The 25,204-nt window shown below is 37.3% G+C and overlaps 1 protein-coding gene across 3 annotated transcripts in view; it reads left to right on the top strand.

Annotated features, from left to right (window-relative positions):
- The window catches only part of LOC134537922 (uncharacterized), a 35,370-nt gene that overhangs the window by 3,449 nt on the left and 6,717 nt on the right, over positions 1 to 25,204 (top strand). The window contains exons 2-7 of one of the 3 annotated variants that reach the window (XM_063378884.1): positions 3,140 to 3,256; positions 7,497 to 7,632; positions 11,334 to 11,425; positions 14,197 to 14,294; positions 15,474 to 15,558; positions 18,974 to 19,110. In XM_063378884.1, the coding sequence (XP_063234954.1) occupies positions 3,140 to 3,256; positions 7,497 to 7,632; positions 11,334 to 11,425; positions 14,197 to 14,294; positions 15,474 to 15,558; positions 18,974 to 19,110 (665 nt within the window). The remainder of the gene's footprint in view (positions 1 to 3,139; positions 3,257 to 7,496; positions 7,633 to 11,333; positions 11,426 to 14,196; positions 14,295 to 15,473; positions 15,559 to 18,973; positions 19,111 to 25,204) is intronic. The other 2 variants (XM_063378885.1, XM_063378886.1) reach the window with 2 other exon arrangements.

The following is a 25,204-nucleotide window of genomic DNA, read 5'->3' as shown; positions in this document are numbered from 1 at the left end:
CCCGACCTCTGTGAAAGGCCCGGGGGGTACCTGACGGGCACTACGGGCGTCGCGATGCTGCTGTTGTCCGGAGGGGCGCCAGGCTAGCGGACTGCTAGGCCGTTGATGTCGGGTCGTGGGTAGTCTGCCCCCGCGTGCCCCGCCAGGTACACGGCTTGAAAGCTAACCTGAACGGTTTTCTCTTGGCTGTGAAGGCCGCTCGGCCGTGTGGAGGACAGAAGACTACGTAAATGATACACAAGTTTGTGAGAATTACGTTTAATTTAAGAGCTTCACCGGGGGTCCGCGGGGGTACAAGGTACGCTCTACACGTTCGCTCCGCGGTTGAGTCCCGCTACAAAAACTCCCACCAACACTTGGCAGCATCTAGCGGTTACACAATTACACTTACAAAACGATCAAAAACAAAAAAACACAACACTACGCGACACTGAAATGATTACCGCGGCAGTCTCGCGGGACGTGGGTCGATGCTCGCTGGAGACAGCCAGTTATAGACAGACAGTTAAAGGGTGCAGGGGGTGCTCGATGAGCGGGCTCCTAAGTTCGGAGAAACACTTACGTGAGTGCAGCCGGCAGGCATATGCACGGCGTCCTTAATTAAAATACTCTCGCTGGAGTCGGCCAGTACCGTAAGTTCCGTGATCCGATACGCAGCATGGTATCACAATGAAGACGGTCGGGATAGGCCCGGTTCCGCAAAATACACGCCGAGTCGACGTGGGCAGCGGTGAATTATTAAAAGGATTTAGTTATGATGGTATCGTGCAGAATAAAAATGAATCAGTGAAACTAACTTGAATGCTGCCCACGGACACAAGTCTGTTCCCGGCGCGGAGTGGTTGGAGACTGCCGAAAGATGGCCGCTTCGCAAGGGAGGCATTTTCACTGTCTTTGTGAGTCGGCACCAAAAACTTATAATAACCTTATTTGTTATATGTTGAGTAAAAAACATACTCCAGGTGCTTGATTAAAACTTTGCACCTGGTAAATAGTTGCCTAAGGCTTAACAGTTGTTTTAATTGATTTACTAATTTAAAAAGCTGCACCAAGTTGGCGACTGTAAATTTAACTATAAATTGTCTCAATGTACACTGTTTGGGTTTGAATTCCCTTAGTTTGGCAAGACCACTATCATAGGCCAATTAATCAAGGCCAGTAGCCGCTGTGGCTAGTAACGAGGGTTGTTTTCTGTTCCATGCGTGCCGCGCACACACGGAGCCTCTACGACGCACTTGCTCACTGCTTGTGATTAATTAACTTTGTCTTAATGCCTCGTTTGGGAATTGTTTTCCGTAGTCGAGCCCCGGGGTTTTTGTGTCCTGATGTTTAGTTCAGTTAATTGAAGTCACACCCGGGGCGCTCGCTTGACTCATTCTGGCTGGGCTAGGGGTGCGCTCCGAAAACGGGATCCGGTACTGGCGGTGCAGAGCATGGGCTTAACGGCCATGGTCGGTACAACGTCACAATAAAGTTAGGTTACTTTTCTCAGAAATTTACACTCTCCATATAGTAAACCCCAAAAACCCACTCAACTTTCAACATGAACAATATACACACCATCAACACTTTTTAAAAAAAATTATCTCATTCTTTAATCCTAAACACCTTTTCTCATGTCTGTTAACTTGACAAAAAAAAATCTTTATTTATAATACAACTCAGTCTTTTTTCACTGTGCCCTGAGCTGACAACAGCTGTTTACATTACCTGCAAAATTTACAAATACATTTATTTTTTTATTTTCCTTTTCACTCTCAGTACCCTGTCCACCATTGTTTACAAATGTAGTTTGCCTGTCCACACACTTATTTTCTGACACCACATTGGCTGCAGTGGTCTCTGCACTCCCACTTGTTTACATTCCGTTCACACACACCAATTCCACATTCTTCAAGATCAGGCTACCTACCGCTTTGCCTGCATCATCTTCACAAATCTTAAATACATGTAATTATGAAAATTACTACTACTTTTTTTTGGCCATTTCTAACAGAAAATTTACCACCACAACCATCGTTCTGCAACTTATGACTTTCTTAAATTTGTAAACTTTCACATTTACAGACATTTCCTGGGGACCTGAAAAATCCTGACTTATGAATTCCACATTTACATTGGGTTGGTCTGGCAGATTTTCCGAGCTTTCTAGTATATCCCGCAAAATCTTCCCCTTCAGTACTACCTGTAGTACCTACTCATGATTCTGTAATGTTACATAGTAACCAACCTCAAAAAAATGTACTTACCCTCATTATACAAAACAAAAACAGTCTTAATTTAATATTTTGCTACAAATTTTGTCCTTGTTTGACTTGCTGCGTTTCGGCGACGAAGACCAGCAACATGAAGATCTAGAAGTTCTGCGTTGTCGGGCACTGTTCCTGTCCTCATACTAAGCACTGGATACTGAATCTGCTTCCCGCAGAGCATTGGAATGCCACAGCGCTGTGATTGCGCGTTCTCTCAGCCAGAGGGGTGGTCTCTGACGACAGCCAAATACAAATTTGTGCGTTACAATGCGTGCCTCTAACTTTGCAGCGTTTTGTTTCCGGATGCAAGTTCCTTAATAAAAATTGCTTGTTTTAGCATTCCCTATTACCCAATTTGCGAATAACCAGTATAAATAGGCTTCATCATGCTATCAGAAAATATTGTTTCGCATGGCAGATGATTTTTTACAAGAAAATTAGAAAAAACTTTTTCAAAACTTTTTCTCTTAAGTGATTACTAAGGAAGTTCTGCTGTCTTAAAAATTATTTAGAAACTTTTGTTTTGAAATAATTATGAAAAACTACTGTAGGTAAGCAAGATTTTGCCAATGTTTCTTACATAAGAGATATTACCCCTATGAACACATGATTGACAGTTTTATTCCCCTTCAGTAATAAAATGTGGTGGCTACCCTTGTTATTGCATTTTATTTGAAAACATTAAACTGTAATAAATTTTAATTATAATACTATTAACAAGTACATCTAAATAAAAAAAAAAGGTAGTTTTGTTTAAACCCTTTCAGGTAAACCATACTAATTTAACATTATATTGCGTTGTTCAGGAGTGTTACTAAAATTAGCAAAAATAATAATGTAATAGTTTTTCGTTGACTCCAAATACTTGTTGCTTTTTCTGTCCCTAGAAAATTCATTTCTTATCTCATTTCCATGAAACCCAGACTGTTGGCTTGACATCAAAATGGAAAAGGCGTATTTACACATCCAGTATTACTGCAAGATATTTGGAACAGATTATTAAGGTAAGCATTAAATGTTTTGGGTCCCAATTTTTGAGTTGTGTGCTACCAAGATTTATAGTACAGTGTAAGGTTTATAGCTATTGCTGTCTTAAAATTATTCTAATCCTTTTCCCACCTTTTCAGTGAATGATTAATAAAACTCATTTTTACAAAATATGTGTTTAGTTTTGTGAAATAAAATGTGTGTATTATCAGAACTGTCCCACAGCCTTTGTACCTATTAGAGTTGCTGCCTTATTGAAGATATCAATGATTCCAACCAGTCCTTATCACTGGAGCTAATGTTGAGATTTCAAGCCCCAAAATTATATCTCTGATAAATAACTACATTTGTGGAAGTTCAGTAGTCTCGATTAAACGATAAAATTTGGACACTGGCAACCTCAGATAAGTAAAATCTCGGATAAAACAGATATAATAAGAAAATTCTTTGTTTTCATTTGGCCCTTTTTTTTTGAGTGATGTTTTTTCCAGATTTATTTTCAGTCTATATTCTTTCACGTTATTCCATAATTCGTCCAAATAATCTTTCAGGTTAATTTTATTTAGCCTTCAACAATGGTTAGATAATTGTCTAGGTTCTCAAGCAAATGTTTTAACACTCATTGCCATCATACAGTTTTAACAGTCATACCTACTGTCATTTCATTTTGGCTTGGTTAATACCGAACCTCAGTTAATCTCATTTAATCAAGGAAATTTAACCATCTATCTTATGTTAAAAGAAAAAGCAATATACAGTCAGTTCCCAACTATCCACTTTGTGGCTAGAAAATTGCACATGTTAAGTCAATCTAGGCTAAATAATAAGTTTGACTGTTGATGCTGAACGTTGTCTAGACATTTTTGTTCAAACAGTACTATTGTGTAATTTGAAGTTTGTAACAATTGATAATTCATTGTTTCATCTTCAGTATGTGTGAATTGATTTTTTTACAGTAATAACCATTAATTAATTAATTAATTAATACTATTTTCCCAAATCATAGCAAATGTTGCCATTGGGAACTCACTAGAAAATTCATGTAAAATATTATCTGGCATTGCATGGCACAATGTAGCGGTTTTATATTAATAGCACTGTAAGATGTTTTGCTGTGAAAGACTGCATAAATGGTGATCGGTGAGGTTGGGCCAGCTCAGGAATTCTGCCCAGTAGAGAGGCTGAAAAATCTGTAACCACTTGTCAGTTTGTGTCATTGCACTGAATGCCAACTGTCGCATGTTTTATGGAAATTCCTGATGTCTTTTATTCTGTATCTTAGGTTGTTCTGAAAATATGTCTTATAATTTTTTTGGCAGGCATAATAAAAAATACTCTACAGCCGAGAATGTGACCTAATGGGTGGGCAGGCTGATTATCTGGTTATGCGATATAATTTAGATTGATAAAGTTTAGCAGTTTATTTAGATTAATTTTTTAAAAATATCTTGTGGATGAGGCCATTACAGTCAGACATTCCCCATACAAGTAAGTGATTAAGGAGACCGAATGACCTGTGGTTTATAGTAAGGAATCACCCTCAGCATTTTCCTGGACTGATGCAATGTGTTCTTGGCAAACTAAATTCCGAATGGCTGGGCTGGGGTTAGAACGGGTTCCTTCCAGGTGTGAGTCCAACGTTTAACCGTTGTGCCGCTTTGCTTGGTTAATGTAACTTGCATTTGTTGTTATTGTCACATACCAGTATTCAAGCTGTGTTTATGGCTGTGGAATCAGCTTTGTTCACCAAAATTTGACAGTTATAATTTTCTTAACCTGCCATTCGTGCTTAAATAAGCATATTTTTATATTTCTAATTGCTATCGTAACTCACAATCAAGATTTGCTGTTGGCGTGATTTCACTTCTACTTCACAATTATTTGGGCTAGACATCTGGAAAACCAGTTTTAACTAACAAACATGGGAGGTAACAAATTGAGAAGAATCAGATAATGGCAACTGGAAGCCAGCTTTAGTAGGTGGAGTTTCTTAACACCACAAGGTCTAATTGATGAGGCCATTAGATTTGGTAACAAGATAGGGATGTCGTATGGTCATACACAAATTCTTTAGGTGACATGACCTTCCAATTATAGTTGACTCAAAACCACTTGGGTACTGACTTGGTGCTCATTCGAACCTGTGATCCTTGCCACGAGAGTGAGACAGGGTACCCAAGGATCCTATACAGTAGTCATGTTTCACCGAGCTAATGTGGATAGGAAAATTCTCTGATGACACAGATGTAATAAGAAAATTGTCATGGTTTTTAGTTGGCCCGGCGGTATTATTTTTCAGGTTGATGGTGTTCCCTCTTTTCTGGAGTGTAGATTCTTTCATGTCACTCCATGATTTGTCAAACCAGTGAATGGTATCTTTGAGGTTACTTTTCTTTATGCTTCCCACAAGAGGCAGATATTTTTCTGGTCGTCAAGCAAATGTTCAAAAAGTCTTCAAGTCGGCCCGGATAATACGGCACCTCTGTTGTAGCATAGAGGTATGATAGTGTTGGCCTGGAGTGAGTTTGGGTGACCGTGCCAAACGTAAATCATAAACCAGGTTGGCCAGACATTGGTTTCTGACGGGGATCGTCTGGGGTGCCCTCACCAGCACACCTAGCTCTGCCTGTGACTTGTTTAGCTCAACTGAGAGGTTAGTTAAGAGTCGACTGTGACAGAGGAACAGCATGTGTCGTGCGTGGAAGAGCAACGCGTAAGGCTATCGGGGTTCCTGCTGCCAGGGGAAACTCAGGGAAACAAAAAGTTATCTTCAAAACCTGGAAGACACTGGGAAATGTACAAAATGTTAGATACCAAACTGTGTTAGTGATGGTCTACACTAGTGTGTTCCTTTAATGTTTAACAAACAGTCCTTATTTTAATCACAAATTCATGTGTAATTGAAAACTATTTTGTTTTCATCAAGTAAACGTATGAGAAACTGTGACTTAATCAACTGTGTTGATTTAATGATTTGAAACAAGATGAAATGTTGAATGTTATTCTCTAGTTCCAATAATATATTGTTTAAAAGTTTGATCAGTTATGTTTTCTTGCTGACTGCCATCACCAGTTGCATATCTTTGATGGAAATGACAACAGTGCAAACTGTGTAATGTGCAGGAAAAGGTTTTATGGATATGTTGAGATTGGATTGATGAAACAAGGTGGTAAAATGTCCAGTTAGACATGGAAAACTGGGAAATCTTAGAGAATTGTTTAAAGGAAAAGTGTGTAAACCCTGGTTAATCTATTTTCAATCCATTACTTTTCATCTAAACAATTTCCACAGTTTTACTGTAGAAGCATTGGAGTTATTATTTTTTTTAGCAAATTTTTTGCTAGATGTGTGATACTGATGATGGTATCTGCTAATTGTAAAAAGTCAAGAGAATATAAATGATTATAATATTTTGTTTGACCCTTGTGTCATGGTCACTCACTAGTAGTCCAATTTCTGGGTTTCCACAGCTGCAGTAACACATACAAAATTACTTTTATGATCCCATTTCTGAAATATTTCTTCATAATAATCAGATTATTTATTAAGACACACACATAGGTCTCACTTAAAATTTATAATTGACAATGGGATCACCATTATTCATCATCAATGATTTTCAGCTAAGCAGAGAACTCACTCTCCAATCTGTGGATGAAGGTCAGAAACATTGAATTAATATTTATTATTTGAGCATTAACACAATTTGACGTATCCTTTAAATGTGAATAGCAATTATTCTGTTCAGTTTTAATTTTCTGAAATAATTACGGTAAAAATATCAAGACTCAAGCCTGAAAGACAAAGTTTCTTGACTAAAATTCTTGATTTATCACTCGTTTTCAGTTTGTGATCTCGCTGCTATCCGTCTTCTCTTGCTTCTATTCTGGTAACCTATTTCGGTTCCTTCTGTATACTCCAGCTGAATCACTTCATTCTATTCCAGAACTTATTTCCCTGTTCTTGCTCACAAGCTGCTTAAAAGAAGATTCACTGACTCTCAGTGTGTTCTCCCTTGTTCTTGACGTTGTTGGCTCCACTGTCCATGCAGCATGTGCTATGTTCACAGAGCTGCAGTCATGTAGCAGATTTTGCCCATAGGAATGGGGTTCACAGGCGACGCCTCGTTACAAAACCAAAAAATTCAACATGGCAGGTGAAGCTGGACATTGAACCGCATAGAGATATCGTCAACATAGTAGCATAAAAACAATTTCATTTGGTGTTAAAGCTCATTGCAATGGTGATTGTTTTAGGTGAAACCGAAATTTTTGAAGGTGCTGGAAGTGAACAAAATGTACACCATCAAGCACAAAGGATCGCAGGAATGCTTCTCTGTGGCAGTAATCAGTGCTTACCATTGCCCCGGGTCTGTCATGTTCCTCTTTAATGGTGAGCAGTGTGACACTGTAAATAATTTACATTTAGTTTGATGCTTTAGGCAGTCTTTTCTCAGTGCACACATCTACTCGTGAAATTTGTAGAAATATTGAGTATGGTGAAGTAAATTTTTACTCCAATATTTATATATATATATAAAAAGATTAAACTATTGCTCAGCCTCTGGGTTGAAGCCACCTCCGTAGAAACTATGGTGTGCCCGACGTTGTGCATGTCTTGTTGTAGTCATCTTTAAGGGCAAGTTGTGTCCGAATACACAGGGATGCGTCCACAGCACATGCCTACATACCTACATGCCTACATGCCTACATGCCTTAGCAATGCAGCAACATGGCAGAGGATGCATTTCTAATGGAGGGGTACTGTTGCTGCTACCACCACCTGTTGATAGTCGGTCGTGCTAATGTGCACGTAACCATCACGAGTCGTGATGTCTGCGAATATTCAGCAAAATGTAAATAACAATGACCAATTAAAAAAAAAATTAATATGGCGTGACTGTTACAAATGTCAACGATCAAAATAAAAATTTTATGAATTAAAAAAAATATTAAAAATACTTATAATGAGAATGAAATACCCCTGTAAGTTTAAGATCAGTTTTCGGTAATTTTTATTTAAGTTTTTTTATTTGTCTCTACTTGTGTTATCACTTATGCATATAACATTTTTAACAAATTTTATGCCAAAAACCTAAAGTAATATTATATACAAACAAAATAAAATACAATTCCGAAGCTAATGGACATAGGGATGCGTTAGTGGATGCGAGTGTCGCATCCCTAGAAACCTTGATTTGAGTGGACGCATGTAGGTGTGCCGATGCATTCCCTTTGAGAATGGGGAAGCAACTAAAAGATGGCCGCATCCACTACGATGCTCCGCTAAGTGATTAATTAGGCTATTATTCGGATGCAGCTCTAGTGTTCACACAGGGTCACTCACAGTCTGTGGGTGGCCACGATTGTAGCAATGTCTGGCCAATAAGGACGAGATGCTCAGTTTGTCCAGTTGTTTGGAACCCACCCTCTCTTCCCCCCATACAGAGACTTTTAAATATCATGTCTTAATTCTTGTTGGCTTCTGGGTCAAGCTCACTGGGACCAATCACAGCTCAGTATTGAATGGCCCTATATAAAAACTCTGGCAGAACATGTGGCCTTCAGTTGTTAGTCTCCCTACGTGGCGGCATGCAGAAACATCAGGCTCATCATAATTGCCACGGTCTAGGCCCCAACTCATAAGTCAAGCAGTAGTCTATGATTCGGGTCATGAAGGCCTCCAGTTTAAATACAGGATAGCTACTTTATAAGTCTGCAATGTGAACATTATTCTTTTAATCAGACAGTGAAGCATAAAACTACCTTTCCTAGTCCCAGAGGGGATACACACTTGGAAAACCGGGGTATGAAAAAATTCTGATTTTTTTTAAAAAAATCAAAAACATCAGATTTTTTGGATTAAAATCGGATTTTTTTGGATTAAAATCGGATTTTTTGGATTAAAATCAGGTTTTTTTGATTAAAATACGATTTTTTTTTATTAAAATATACAACATTGTAATCTGTGTAATATACAGTACATTTTCATGACTGTTTTCATGACTTGACTTTGCTCTGCAGTACAATTAATAACAGATTAATTCATTTTGTAAAGACAACTAGCCTAATTTTCTTTCTTTGAAATAACCACATTTTACATTGCATAATTTTTTAAGGAAACATTAATGATGTCTCTTTATGAAAATTTTTAGTACAGTAACATAGTTAACATTAGTAAAAAAAGATGTCTTATAGAAAATAACTACATCATTGAAAATATATCATATTTAAATGTAACTTGTCACTTCTGTTATCCCTTATAGTCTTATAGTCCAATTGTTCTAAATAAAGTAATTTAAACCAAAACCACAAAAACCTTTTTTTTTCTTCTTCTCGGAATTGTACACATACGAGAGTATTCAAAGTAAAACTTCTACATAAAATATTACTTATTTAAAATTTTAAACAAAAATACAAGTTTTGCAGTTTTTTCTGTACCCAGTCGATTTCTTAGTGTTGACTGAACCAAACCAGACATACCAAAGAACTGAAAATTTCCTTCCTGCAGTTCTAAAAATAGCATTTGACATTGTTGGAAGACAAACCTGTTGCCAAGGAGATGTATGACACACACACAACACAAACACATGAGGTAGAGGAGAGAAGAGAGAAAATGAGGTGGCATTTAAAGGTACATTCCACCCACCTATATTTAACAAGTGTTTCAAAATAACTAAAAATATATTGTAGAAGAAATTAAGTACTATTCAATTTTGATTCTATCTTTGCAGCAGTCAATTTTTATGTAAGTAGGCATGATTACTTGGTTTAAACAATACAGTATAGGAAGTATTAACGTTCATATCATAATAAATTGATTTTAATCACTGATTTAAAAAAAAAATCACATGATTTAAATCATGATTAAAATCACGATTTAAATCATGCTGATTAAAATCAACATACCCTGTGGGAAACTGTCAGTGGAGTTTCCAAACTTATTTCCCTGTTTGGAGGAAATCTTTGCATGTGTACATGTTTGTACATGTTTATTTTTATTTGATTAAATTCTGTGTGGTGAAGGTGAATCAGTATTCTAATGTAGTCACCACTGATAGTAAACAAAATTTAATTCAGCTGATGAAAGATGAGGCTAATAGTTCCTTGTGTTGACTTACAGAGATATATAGAATTTGGAATGCTAACAAACATTTGTGAGTGGAAATTGGTATTTGTTGAATTTTTATAATATTTTTTGCACAAAATTAATTTATTTTCATTTTTCATATGGTAGGTTATCAAGTTGGTATATTACCTTTTCTGGTAGTGTAAGTTAATGATTGTGGCTGTAGTTCAATAATACTTTTATCACAATTTTTTTCCAGAACAATTAACTTGAATTTATGAATAGCTTTAAATAATGTGGTAATTTCTGTTAAAAATTTATTAGGCATGCCACATTTATTTTAAGATTGTCAAATATAAGAAGTGTGAGCGCCTTATCACTTATAATATTGTGTATCTGAAAATCAAAAATTAAAAAAAAATTGGTAAATCTATGGACCTAAATATTTTATATAAAGAAATCCTCACAGGTAAGTGAGGGCAACCCTAAACTAAAAATTTTGCACTTATATTGTGGAATAAATACACTAGCAAGATTTTCAGGTTTAGGAATACACCTACATACCATACTTCTGTGTGATGTGTCATCTTTCTATGTTCCTTCATGTATATATGTTAAGCATATGCATGTTTATGGTTCATGTATAAAATATCTACAAAATTAAAAATTTTGTTTTTTTAAAATCATTATTGTGTATCTTACCCTCCTCCTAAATAGTTTGTGTTGTGGTACAGCTAATCTGAACAATTGCATTATTCTCACTTTTTTTCCTTCATTAAGAAGGGGTTAAAATAACAAAATAATTGCCCTAATACGTTTGCCCTTTGGAAGAATGTTGTGAGGTGGTTGATGGGAGTGAATGGCAGACACCATTCCAAAAGGCACAGATTAACTGGAATGCATATATAAATTTATGTAATATATTTAATAATTTAATAGTAAGTATGTATAGATTCAAATAGTACTCATGCAGAAAATATATGTTCCCACATAACTAATTAAAATTGTATAATTTTTTTTTCTAGGTAAATTTGGAAGAATTCTGTATACAGGACATTGCCGGTACAAACCATCTATGCTGAAACACCCAGCATTGGCGCAAGCAGCTGCTAACCAGGTATGTTTAATTTCGTAATTGTTTTTGCTAAGCAGTATTGTGTAGTAGTAAAGGTTTTGGGAATTGTGCTTTGATACCTGATGATGAGGGTTGCTAACATTTTCATTTGGGGGGGGGGGATAGGGGGGGGCGGCGTTCAAATTATTTCCACACTTGCTTTAATGACTTGAGTGTTTACCTCAAGTCTTATATTGAAGGCCAGTGTATTTCAAGAACTTATTCAAATTTTTGGTGGTGTACATTTTAGGGTGTTAATTTGGTTTGACAGGTTGACACACATTTTTTTCATGGACTTGATGTTGGACTTGCTGGCTCTCTCTGCAAATACTTTGTAGTTTGTTTAGAATTTGGTTTCTTGGTGTCACAGAAGAGAAACATTTTTTTTTGTTTTGGCTGAAAGTTGAAGATGTTACATTCCAGAGTTGGCCTGGCTTGGCAACACGTAATAATAACAAATACAAGTGAAAACACTATTAAAAGTTCATTTATATTAAAAAAATAATTGCTTGTTACAAGTTATATTTTGTATTGTGAGTTGCCACAGCCGGACGTCACACCGGTCCGACGACGAGACACTACAACTGACACGCACCACGCAGTTACCGTCCCTTCACAAGACAAAATAAAGGGTGGCAACCCAGTGAGCCAACCGACCAATCACATTATTTCCTGAAAAATACTGGCATGGGGAGACACATCACGCCACCTCAAGGTTTGCCCCGATTGGCTGGCGAGACAGCTCCCAGCGAAAGTTCCAGTTTCTTGGTGTGCAGTAACACGTCCACGTGCTGGGATTTTCCAACAATGCACTATCTCGAGGTGTGACAAGTGACCTGCTGGCGACAGAGTGTCGCGCCCATGTCCTCCTTTCTTTTCACTCCTTCTAGTATGTTCTCGAAAACTATCAGCCAACTTTCCATACTATGCTTTAAAATATATAAAGAACATTAATAATACATATGTTAATTTTAAATTTTAAAGTAAACCAACAATAAAACACTACCAAACATAATTTAAATTAATAATAATAATATTTAAACACCAACAAAATATTTTAATTATCCATAATAAAAACAATTATTAAAATATTCACAAAAACATTCAACATAAAATAGTCTTATTTACATGTGAAAAATAGTAGGGGGCGGGAATTCTGTAATGTTACAAAGATGCCGTTATTTTAGTTGGAATTTTCAGTAAATTTGTGTGTACTTAGCTGCTTTGGCCCAAAATGCTGTATGTTTTTGGTGCATTGGGGCATTTCTTTGCTGCAAATTTGTGTTTAGGTGCACATTTAAACCTGAGATTGACTTGGTGGCTAAAATCAGTTCCGACAAAATTCCAGGCACCAAAATGATTTTTCCTTGTTGGCCTGTGTTATTTATACTCTTATTCCTTGTTTCCCTTTTGCATCAGTTGTTTTCCTCTATTTTTCATTTATTATATCTAAATTGGAATACTGTTGAATAATGTGGAATGACATCAAGATGGCTGATATAAATAAATTAGAAAATATTCAAAACGGAGTAACAGAACTAATGAATCTTAAGAACTTTCCTCCACCTAATCTGATTCCCCTTGTTGACTGTAGAGCTTGCTTGATTCTCTCTTGTTCAAAATTATTATAATTACAAAATAAATTGTACATATTTCCTCGACAATGCTGGGCTGAAAATTCCTCAATTCAGTACATGTTTACTTCAAACATTTTTTACTCTCCATCACTATGACGCGTGAACGCCTTTCCTAAAGTGCTAGGCAGGTGCGCTCTATGCTTACAATCATTTCATGGCTGCCTGGGGTGTTGCTGATGGCGATTCTTATATTTGGTACTAGTGCAAATTCCTGAGCGGAGTGGGGTAAATGGCAGAATCAACTCGTGGGTGCGTTCCTGGCGAGGGATGCCTTGAGAGTGGCATTCGGGTGATCTGCGAGCCAGAGCCTGGTGCGATGCTGAAGGCTCCGGGGTAGGTACAGGCCTGGACGGACGTGACGCTACTGTGATCTTCCTCCTCCCGGCGGCCTCTGGCATGTACCTGAGGGGCCGGGTCGGGTTAGTACCCTTCCACAGGAATGGAGGTGGTGCGCTGGCAGGGGGCCTTCTCAGCTCCACCCTTGTGTGAGAAGGGCATCTACTTACTGATGGGAGTGGTGCTGGCTGAGGTTGAAGATCTGGTGGCGGGTTTCCCCATTGGTTCTTGTGCTCCCCAGAAGAATACACACTGATTCTCAGACAGCGGTTTATTATCCTGATCTCGCAGGCGGCAGTCTCTCTTGTACACAGTGCTCGAACTGACCAGCTTCCTCTACTCACAAATTCACGATTGACTAAGCTCCGGGCACGATCGCAACGACTAGACTAGCACACACCTCTCTCTCTCTCTTTTTCTTTCCTCCACTCGGACCTCGCCACACGACGGGCGGCACTCACGTTGCCTGGTGTGACCAACTCGGACACTACGAGAGGCTGGAGAGAGGTCAGTGCAGTGAGGTGGGCTCTGCTGCTGAAGACTAGGCTGGGCTGCCGGCAGTTCCTCTCGGGCCTAAACTTGTTTTCCCTAGCGAAGGGCCGGCATTTTATACCCCTCCTGCAGGCCCGGGTTTGACGTCGGGAAGGAGAGTGTTCTGGGAATTGCCGGCCGCTTCCAGGAATTCCACCTGACCTACGTGTTAATAGAAGTATCTATTATTTGTTAACCTTGTTTGGATCTGTAAACATTTGAAATACCTTTCTTATATGAATACATACATTATTTTTTTGTTTGTTTTAGAATCTGGATGTGATGTTCCTTGACAACACTTATGCAGCACCTGAATGCAAGTTTCCTAGCGATGTAGAATGCTTGAAACAAGTTGTAGAACTTATAAGGTAAATTAACTATTAATTAAGGTATTTGGCATTTGTATATCGTCACTTAAGAAACAACACCGCCAAAGTGACAATTTTTTTTTGAAAATTTGTTTTTTGTTTCTCGATGGGAACGTAAGCATTTAGCATCTTCTCACGAATTGAATTTGCCAAAAATCCAAAAGAATGCGCTGCTATGGTCTTTTTTCCAACATCAGCTATTATTCAGTTCCAGCATGGTGCATAAAGTTATTGAGCTCTCCTGAAAAATTTACTTTTTGTAATATAAGCGGTGTTGTTTCTTAAGCGACGATATGCAAGTTTACTTTGTCAGTTTTGTATATATTTAACTATTACATATATATTGTGGTCAGTATGTTTACAGCTCTTCATGTTGGTGCAAAAATTTAGGTGTCGTGAAAATTGAAATATATTGTAACAAGTTTGAAGTGATAAAGATGGAACAGAGTTGTAAAAATGTTTCGTGATTTGCAAACTAAACCAAGATACTTAGTGTATGATCTGCATAATACTGTAGAACTCATATTGTTCAGCAACATGACATTTGATCTCATTTAAGTTACAATCTGACAAATTGGGGCACTGAAATTAAAAGGGACTTGTATTTGTTAATTTCCGATTATAGTTTATATGTAATGAATTATATTTATTTGCCTCTTCAATCTTAAAGTTATTATGTATTGTCAAAAAGTAAGATGTTAGCTATGAAACATATTTGCCAGGTTCAAACAAAGCTTGCAACAAAATAATAACTTTAAATGGATTCAACATAAAATTTTGAAATTCATTCACATGCAGTTTGCTTTATATTTCATGCAAAGTACTCTACAAGTGTAGAGTGTTATTTTAATCACTTGTGTGTGTCTGAACCATTAAATTACAATTGCTAAGTGAAGCACAGGACATCAAAAAAATTACACAGTGTTCTTTGCCTTGGATTGCAGCTCTAGGCAGATTGTTTCTTCTTTCTTGATGTCTCCTGCTCTGACATGTTTCCGGTTTGACGTACTTTATTTTACTTGATCTTTATACTTATCATACTTATGTGGGTAGTTGTAATGGCTCCAGATTGATAGGATTAATTGTATTATTATTGATTTTGTATAAATTTGATTTATGTCCGAATGCATGTTTGAAGTAATTTTTTTTATTACTACATGTTAAAATTTTTTATTTTAGAGCCAACCCTAAGCGCAAAATTTTGCTGGCCTTGTTAGATGAGGACGAAGCACAAGCCCTGCAGTGCCTCGTTAAAGTTCTTAAGGTGAGTGATAGCAGAGACTCTAGCCAACCAGTCTGCCACTGTTCAAGGACAAGTGTTTAACTCCGTAGGCCTCAACTCCTTTGTTACCTCATTGCCTTGGGCAATTATTTATTGGGTGTCATGTCATGAAATAGTAATCATGATGTACTGATGGCTACTATTTGTACTTAATGTGTTTGTTGCTGCACTTTAATAACTATATAAGAAATGTAAATGAAAACAGTATTTTACTGTCTCTATAAACGTAACAGAAATTTACATTCCTTCCTTAATTTTTTTAATTTATGTAGTTGTATTTTTCATTCAGAATTGTCTATATTTGAAAAGAAAGGTTGAATTTGTCTTTTTAAAAATTATAAATGTTTATTCAGTTAATAAAGTGTTTATTAAAACCTCTTCTGTGTGAAAAATTTATGAGTTAAATTTTTTTCATTGTCTTATTTATTTATTTATTTATTATTAGTTTTTATTTGAGATGTGCCTGCTGACAGTTAAGGAACTTCAGTGGTGGGTACGAACATGAACACAAAAAGACACACAAAAAAAAGCAGGCACTGAACGTGGCCAGACTCGCACTGTGGGTGGGCATTAACTGCAAGGAAAACAAGCCAGCAGGTAGCAACACTTGCAAGCAGTCACATCAAACAAGCAGGCATTTTAAGTGTCAGGGACCAGGTGACAACAATAAAAGGAGCAACAAATACAATTACATAAACATGTCAATATATATAAAAACAATAAAATAACACAGCCAGCAGTAACACTTATTGTAACTAATACAATTGTTTCATTAGAAATATAGAATACTAACCTCTAACAGAACAGCAATAGTGAAGATAGAAGATACAATGTATGTTTATGGTTGAGCAGATGAAAGTTTTTTTTGTGATTCCTTTTTATGTGTTAGTAAGGTGAAGAATAATAAAATTTTTATTGAAATTATATGTAATTCTATAGATAATATTCTTATTAATTAATATATTCAGTTATTAAGCTTACAACTATTGAAAGATTGAATTTTTATCGATGTGGTTCAAGTGTAACAGTTTGAATTTAATTTATTACAGTTAAAAATAAATTTGAATCTAATTTATTTCTTCTGACTAGAAGAGAACCCAGAAAGCAATTTAATATACAGTCATACCATGGGCCAGAGGGGTGATAGTTGACAAAATGGGCCCACTCTCTTACAAGGTTCAAGATGCAAGTGGAAATGTTTTTCGTAGACATCTCGATCAATTGCGCAGTGTTCCCCCATGTCCGATGACTATGGATGGATTTCTGGAAGGAAGCCAGGGAGACAGACTGGGGGGAAGGGAAGATGGAAGGTGCAAAGGACGTAATGTACAAGGTACGGAAGAAAGCAGTGAAGATCATAGTGTGGCCAGTACTGACAACGCAGATGATGATTGCGCTGTCAACATTGAAGAACGTGTTCAACCAGAAGCGGACGGTGGTACTGACAGTGATTTTAAAGGGTTTCCAGTGTGTAAAAACACGTCAAGCAGTGGGGGAAAGAACGACGATACCCTATGAGGAACAGAGTTCAGAAACGAAAGGTTGATTACTGATTTGTAAATTATTTGCCATTAGAGGTTAAGTTCCTTCTTGGATTTTTGGACTTGAGAGGAAGAATATGTTGTGCAAACTATTGAAATTATGTTATATTGAATTGTGTACTCCCTAATTGTAGATTTATGTTTTGTGTAAACTTAACAGTGGTGTAGCAAACTTGCATCTCCCATATGGTGGGAGGAGTGTGGTATATTTGGCTAGTTCAGGTTGCCTGCATGGCTAGCCAAGCGGATATAGTAATACATACAATGAGCACGGCCATGATGTCTTACATATAGTGTGAAAACGTGTGCTAAAGAATATACAATCAAACATAACAGTTAGCATAATACCTTTCACTTGGGAGGGATTTAGTTTTATTAGCAATATAGTCCAGTTTTTTCTTTTTCTTGTACGGTTTGGTTGAAATGCGTTATGAATAGCACTTCAGTTCTTTTAAAGACAGAGTTTGAAATGGTTATTATGGGGAAATATTTCTTATACCAATTTGCATTAGTATTTTATTTTTATCATTTGGAGACAGTATTCATTTCTTCACTTACTTTCTGTTTGAGCTTGTGTTTGTTTTGAACTTCAGTGAAGCCTTCATCATTACCTTCTGTTTGTTTTGAGTGTAGTTCATTTTTTTACTGATCTTGTTTCTTGTGGCTTTACCTGTTGCCAATTACTTCTGTTTGCTTACATGCCTCTATTGACACTCGACATTACAGTATGTAGTTGATTCTTTACCTTCTGTGAGGATCTTCAGGTGTGAGATCTAGCTTTTGTTCAGAATTTCAACAGCAACAAGTTCACACGTTAATGCATTCTGATCTTGGGGCATAAGGAGCCACAAAAATTCATGGCAGTCATCAATAGAGGAGTTAATGGTAACAGTTTGTGATGGACATATGATGAAAATACTAACAGAAAATTACTGTTAGCGTAACTTCCGACATGAATACACACAAACACGTCCGTCAACTTCTGTTGTTGGACGCAACTAAATATGTTTGACCGCTGCTGTCATGCATTTCACATTAATTATGTTTGAGAGTCCACTTGGACTGTTCAGGATAAGTCATGTTCCAATTGGATCGTTTTGCATTAGAAACTTATGGAATGTAATTATTGGTATCAGAAGCTTTATGAATGTTAGTACAAATCTAGGTGGTATGGTAGTAAATAACCAGACTTGCAGTTGAATTTGAATTCTCATCCAGCTATTTAGATTTTAGTTGAAATGGTATCCTGAAATCAATCCGGGAAAACATGATTCTTTACGAAGTGCCATTATGGATTTCTTTCCTGAAATTCCTAAATTGTGTTGTTGAGTTTGTTTCAGTTTTTAATAACCTTGCCAACTCTAATTTGTATACATATTTGCAATAATTCTGCTTTAATAACCAACTGTGGCACCAATCTGACAATTAATTGGGAAAACATTTTGTGTTGCACCATGTAGGTTTCCCTAGCAGAGCTTTTTACTCAGCATACATTGTACGCAGGATGTACGTCTGATTTACTTATTTGCATTTTATTTATTTATGTCTGGAATTTTCTGCTTATCCATTACGCTATCTCACCTCTTTTCCATCCTTTTCATTGCCATCTGCTGTTCTTTTAGTTTTTAGTTGTTTTTTTAAAAACATATCCAAGTGACATAACTTGTCACAATAAAAATAAAACATGTTTATGAGAAGAAATTTTCACAAAAAAGTATTTTTTTTTTTAAGTAAATAAGTTAAGTATTACCAGGGATTTTCTATGAATGTTGTCTTGGATTTAAAATCTAAAAGAAATTCTGACTAGGGTTTTTAGATGTGTGTTGAAGCATTGATGGTGATTTGATCTCTCGTAGGTGAAAATTCTCATCAGCAAAGAAAAGTACAGTACTGCACAGAAGTTGGTGGAGGGAGATGCCAGGCTGTGGTTCACAGACGACCCTTCACAGAGTTCAATCAGCGCGGTTCAGCTCTCGTCAGTCGCAGCGGAGAGGTGAGTACTTGCAGGACCTTAGCTGGGATTTTGTCCATTATTGTGATGAGTAGTCTTCTATATAGTAATTTAATTTAAAAAATGTATTGGCACATTAAAATTTCAGTAAATAGACTTTTTAAATTCCATTTCATATATAAATTTAGGTAATTATTTTTCTTGAGGAAAGTAAATAGAACATTTTACATTATTTTGTTTTTTAGTTACTTTTTTTTCCTTAAGTCTATTTTTATATGAGTTTGTTAAAACATGTCAAATACACATATATTAATGTTATTTAAATAATATGAATCACACATTTCAAGGTTTGTACGAGGGTTATTTTTTTTTTCAACCTCCGATCGGCTGTAATAAAAAAACGGGAATGAATTGGGAAATTATTTTAATGTCAAAAGAAACGTACATCTTTACTCTATTTTTCCACATAATCACAGTGCAGATTGAGGCATTTGTCGTACCGATGCACCAGCTTTCCAATACCTTCTGCATAAAATGATGCCTCCTGCCTATTCAGCCACGTTTTAACAGTGCCCTGCAGTGTGATTACAGTTTCATTTCTCCATGGCATGCCCATTAATCGATACCCTAATCGCTCGTACATGAATCGACACGTCTCGTAGTGTTTACCCCCTTCCACCAACCATGTGGAGCGGCCAACTCACACCTCAGTTGAAGCTTGGTTATGGGAATGTCAACATGGCTGCAACGATAAACTGTACTGCGAAATGCGAGCTGTGTGGAGTCATCCGTTTCTTACAGTCAGAAGGGCACACTGCAGCAGAAATCCATCGCCGAATGAGTGTTGTGTGTTGAAATGTGGCTGAATAGGCAGGAGGCATAATTTTATGCAGAGGGTATTGGAAAGCTGGTGCATCGGTAAGACAAATGCCTCAATCTGCACGGTGATTATGTGGAAAAATAGAGTAAAGATGTACGTTTCTTTTGACATTAAAATAATTTCCCAATTCATTCCCGTTTTTTTATTACAGCCGATCGGAGGTTGAAAAATAAATAACCCTCGTATGAAAGACATGCGTACGATAACACGTGTGCAAACCGACATTGAATATCTAGACTGTGCTGTTATGAAGGAGGGGTCCGGACTCAATGCACCTCCTCCCTGGCTGTGTCTTATCTGCTTCTTCCTCTGCTATTGTAGTAGCTCTGCACAGTGACAGGATCCCTTCGTACAGGCATAGCAAGTGTGTGAAGTAGAGTAGTTCGCAGTACTTCCACATTTGCTGTCTCCCAGGCTCTCCTTTGTCAGAATTTGTGTCCTCACTGTTCAGAGGCACTTAATATCAACACTGCACAATTCGTTATTGCTATCTCCACTGCCTGATGTTTAGGAAATATAGCACGCGTATTGACTCTCTTGTTCCATTATAAACCCACGATGATGAGCTTCCCATTTACCTGAACAAAGGCATAGGTTTTATTCTTAATAGGCTCTCACAAAAGTAGGGGTTCACCTGGGATCTTGCACTAAGGTAGACACAGTTGTGAATCTATTTCTGGAATTCATATGTTAATTTATAATAATTTGTTAAAATCATCTTTATTGAATATTTTCTTATTTTGCGATAACTTCAATTACTATAAGCAAATAGTTTCTAATCCATTAAAAATGTTAACAGAATATTTGGTTTGGCAAATGAACAGTGGTGTATTCCATTACTTCCAACTATTCAAAAGTTTGAAACAGGATATTTTAAAGGAAATGTTCACATTTTTTGGTACCTAAATGGAAAGAGTACTATAATGCATCAAGAAACAAAGAGCCTTCTCTGACGTCCCTGTACGTATCAACACCTTCCCTACTACGGCATGGAAGGAGCGGTGGCAAACCAACCATCGTACGTGAGTCCATCTTACATGATCTGCAGTGGCGTAACTCATGCATTTTTTTCGTCATTTGACCACACTCTGGGCCACTTAATTATGTCCCAGAATTTAGAAACTGGTTTTCTAGATCAGATAGTGTCTTTCGAAACAGTCTATGACCCTCATGGCATAGTGGTCTTTTATTTTAATTTTTTTTGTTTAAAAATTTATGTATCAATTCATTTTTTAAATCACAAATATTTGAAAATTTAAATATATGTCTAAATTTAAAGGCTCATTCAAATGCATGGCTGAAGAAACTTATATGCATCAAGTCTAATTTAATGCATATGTAGCTAAAAAATTATATTTGCACCGAGGTTATATGTGAATGTCCCACTTCAAAACATTAAAACAAAATCACCACTGTGTGTAAACAAGGGAAAAAAAAAGCTAGCAAACAATTAAAATTCTCACTTATTCCGAATCTTCTTTCCCCGCTGTCTGTATCACTTGCAGTGTCCCTGTCACTTTAACATATTATCAATTTCAATGTCAATTCTCCTGTCACTTTTCACATAGTCCCCTTCAATATTTCGCTTGTAACACTATTTCCATTTGTCTACATATAGCTGCTGAACACAACTCACACAATTTTCTTTTATCATCTAGCGATGAAAAGATTCCTTCCCGGATTTTGTTTTGATTTCTGCCCATACCAGCGCAATCAGGTTCAAGTCAGCACGGCGAATGACATCATGGCCACATTCTGTGACTGACGCATCTATTTTAAATTGTTTTGTTACTTGCGCACCTTGTACTAAAAGCAGAAGACTCGCTGCCGTCATTGTTGAGGAGACTGAAATATTGTTGTCTGTCAGCCAGTTTTGGATGTCTTGTTTTAGGAATGATGCTGTAGGTTTTTTTTTTCAGCTGTACATTATGATAACTGACGTTGTCCAGTACCACAATACATTTTTCAGGTAAATTTGGCAGTATTTTACTTTTCACCCACATGGAAAATTTTTAAAATTCACATCATCATGATAGTTTCCAGATTTCTGTTTTGCATTCGGAACAAAGCCTTCTTCTCCACCTGCATGCACTATAAACCAATCCCTCGCATAGCACGTCTTCAATTAATATGAATTCAGTTAGCACGATGTAAATTTTACTGCCCTAGTCTCGAATAGCACGTCTGTAAATTTCAGTTAGCACGAAATCGCCACAGGCTAAAAAAAATCTCGGAAACGACGCGACGTCAGGTATGGAATTCGAGGGGGGAAGAGTGGTTTGGAATGCGAGGGGAAAGAGATGCGCACGCAGATAAACAAACACTGGGCCGTACTGTTGATGCCCGGCCGCAGACCAGGCCCTACCGTTGATGCCCGGCTGCAGACCAGACCATACCGTACAGAAACCAAAGCAGATGAAATTGGACACGTTTTTTAAAAAAAAGCAAGATGATAGTGTTAATTTCACCCCAGAAAATATTTAACTAACTTTTATGTTTTGTATATGTACATATTGTACATACAGTAAACTCCCGGTATATCGCGCCCCGATTGATCGCATAATCGGGTATATCGCGGGTCAAACCATGTCCCCCAGTCAGAAATGAATAATAATAATGGAATAAATGGTTGACAGCCGATTAGGATAATTTTGCGTTGTAACTAACAAACTAAGCATCGGGCAGAAAAAAGCCTAGGCGTAGAAAATGTCCGCAGTAAAATTCTAAACAAGATATCTCCGTACATTATTCCTCTATCTTGTAGGGTTTTCAAATTATGGTCCAATCCAGCCCAGTGATATTTTCTGAAACACTAGTTCTTAACGTCGCTTTATCTCACAAATGAAGCATCGGACAGGGGACCTGATAAAGCCCACCATCCAGCGACATTGTCCAGCGTGACTCGGCTAGGGATTGATGTTGGATAGGCTTGGTTGTCGGCAAGCGCTGGGTAGGGAGAGGCTAGCCGAGAATATGGAGAGAGGTAGAGATTAGAGCGGGCAGAAACACCAGGGGGAGTGGGGGAGGGAATGTGTTCACGCAGCACACAGGCAGAGCATGAGTCACTTGACTGAGCAGCGTCGCTGCGTACAAGGCTAAATCAGGTAGTCCGGTGTTTAAAATTCCACTCCAGAATCTTAATTGGTACTTTACTGGACATCTGTATATAAATGTTTTGTTACAACTTAAACCTACAGACGTAATATTATTGGGTAATTCATTGTATTATACAAGTTCATATTTTTACTTTGGTATAATGTTTTAACATTAAATAGTAAAGTAAATTGGCTAGCGTATTTTTAATCTTTGCCCAGGAATTCCCAGTGGTCCAATATTTACGTGAACCATACTGTACCACTTTTGCCGTGAGGTAGTAAACAAGTCCCGGAAATGTTTATGTGTAGCGGTCTCCCGACCTTTAAACAGAGGCTGGGGAATATAACACTTGCCGATCCGAGCCACACACACTCAGCAACTCGACACAGCGTTTGGTGAAATAAGTAAAGACAAAGTTTAACACGGTTTTTAATACGGCATCACTGATTGCGCTAAAATTAAATTGGCGCAATTTTTGTTTCCCACATGTGGCCATTTATAATTTACTGTAAGCATGGATAATAAAGTTTAACCACTTGACACGATAGACGATTCTTTATTTTTTATTGTACGAATGCTAGAATCGTTTTTTTCCTGTATCTGCGGCCTGCTTCTACAAAAGACAAGCTATCTGTAAGTAAATCTAGAATTTTTATTTTGTCAATAAAACTCGGTACTTTGCGATTCATATTCGGTTTGAAGTATCACTACGGCCTTTCATTTTAGAAGACTTTGACCACAGAATCGTGTGTAACCGCACACACTGCACTTACTTTGTTACGGACACTGACGAAGCAGATACTGTGGCTGACACCACGAGACTGGCAGCAGCTTGTGTGCCGCACGTGTGTATGGCGGCGTGTGGCGCGCTCGTAGGCCGTGCGACTAACTGTGCGCGGCACGCGGAAAAATAAAAACAATTCAACATTTAATATTTATCTTTAAAATTTATTATTTTTATTTTTTCACCCGTGTTTAGTGGAAACTGCGGATGCAAAGTCCGCACAAAGGCGGGCCGTCTATACTGTGCGTGCTTGCCGACCTATTAGAACACAGGCGGTGTTTTATGCCTTTTGACCTTGGTCACATTGAAACATCGCGGTTATGCAACAACGCGGGTTAAAGTTATGTCCCCCGACAACCGCGTTAAATAGGGAGTGTACCCGTATTTTAATGTTATGTTTGTGCTCTAGGGAAAATCTAAATCTGTTTATCTGTTAACTGATTTGTTTACATAGCCGCTTTTATAAGAGGTGTGCATAACAAATTAAATGTTTACATATGGCTGTGTGTTTTAAAGTTATATAAAACCGGTTCTTAATTTCATAAAAGTGTTTTAATTTTGTTAAGTTTTAAACGTAATAACAAAGGATCCAGCTGCTTGCAACAGCAGGCAGACAGACGCGCGCGCGTGTTGAAGGTCACGCCTGGGCGGGCAAGCCAACCTGCTGACTGACGGTAAATATGTTACCACTTATCTCCCGTTACACTGTGCCATGTTTTCTTTATCTAACGTATTCGGTGGTAGGCTTAAAAAGATAAATGATATGGCATGCATTTTCAAGTATTATTCTACGCATTTATATTATGTAAAGATTACTTCCCTACACATCTTGGAACACATTAAATAATTTAGCCTTATATTTATGGGGACTAATGCTTCAGAATACGCGATTTCGATTAACACGAACATTTTTAGGAAACGAATTAGTCGTGCTAAGTGAGGGATTGGTGTACTATAACTAATTGTGGACCTTTCCCAATGGATTTACATGTCTGACTGCCAACAAGAACTCACGCTGTGTGTAGCATGACCATGAGTGTCGCCAACATAAACTACAGTTCTGCCAATCTTACGAAATTAATGTATTTGTTCAAGTTAGCGCCCTCTCCAAGTAGCCATTTCTGGCTTTTCAGTTGAAATCTTTCTCTTTGACACTTTTTCCAGCAAAATCCTTGCTTCTTCAACAAGTTACACTTCAAAACTCCGTCTTCATGCAAAACCTTCTTCAACTTATATGACTCCACGCAGCACAAATAAAATTGTCTACTTTTGATTATTTTCCTGCGCTGTTTTCTAACCCGTATGTGTCGAAAAAGTCCAACTGGTTTTACTCTTTGTCTTACTTCTGCTAGAATTGGTTTAACTGTAGATAGTGA

The sequence above is a fragment of the Bacillus rossius genome, chromosome 12 (assembly GCF_032445375.1).
Source record: "Bacillus rossius redtenbacheri isolate Brsri chromosome 12, Brsri_v3, whole genome shotgun sequence".
Taxonomy (NCBI): Eukaryota; Metazoa; Arthropoda; class Insecta; order Phasmatodea; family Bacillidae; genus Bacillus; species Bacillus rossius.
This window is presented reverse-complemented; position numbering and strand designations above follow the sequence as displayed.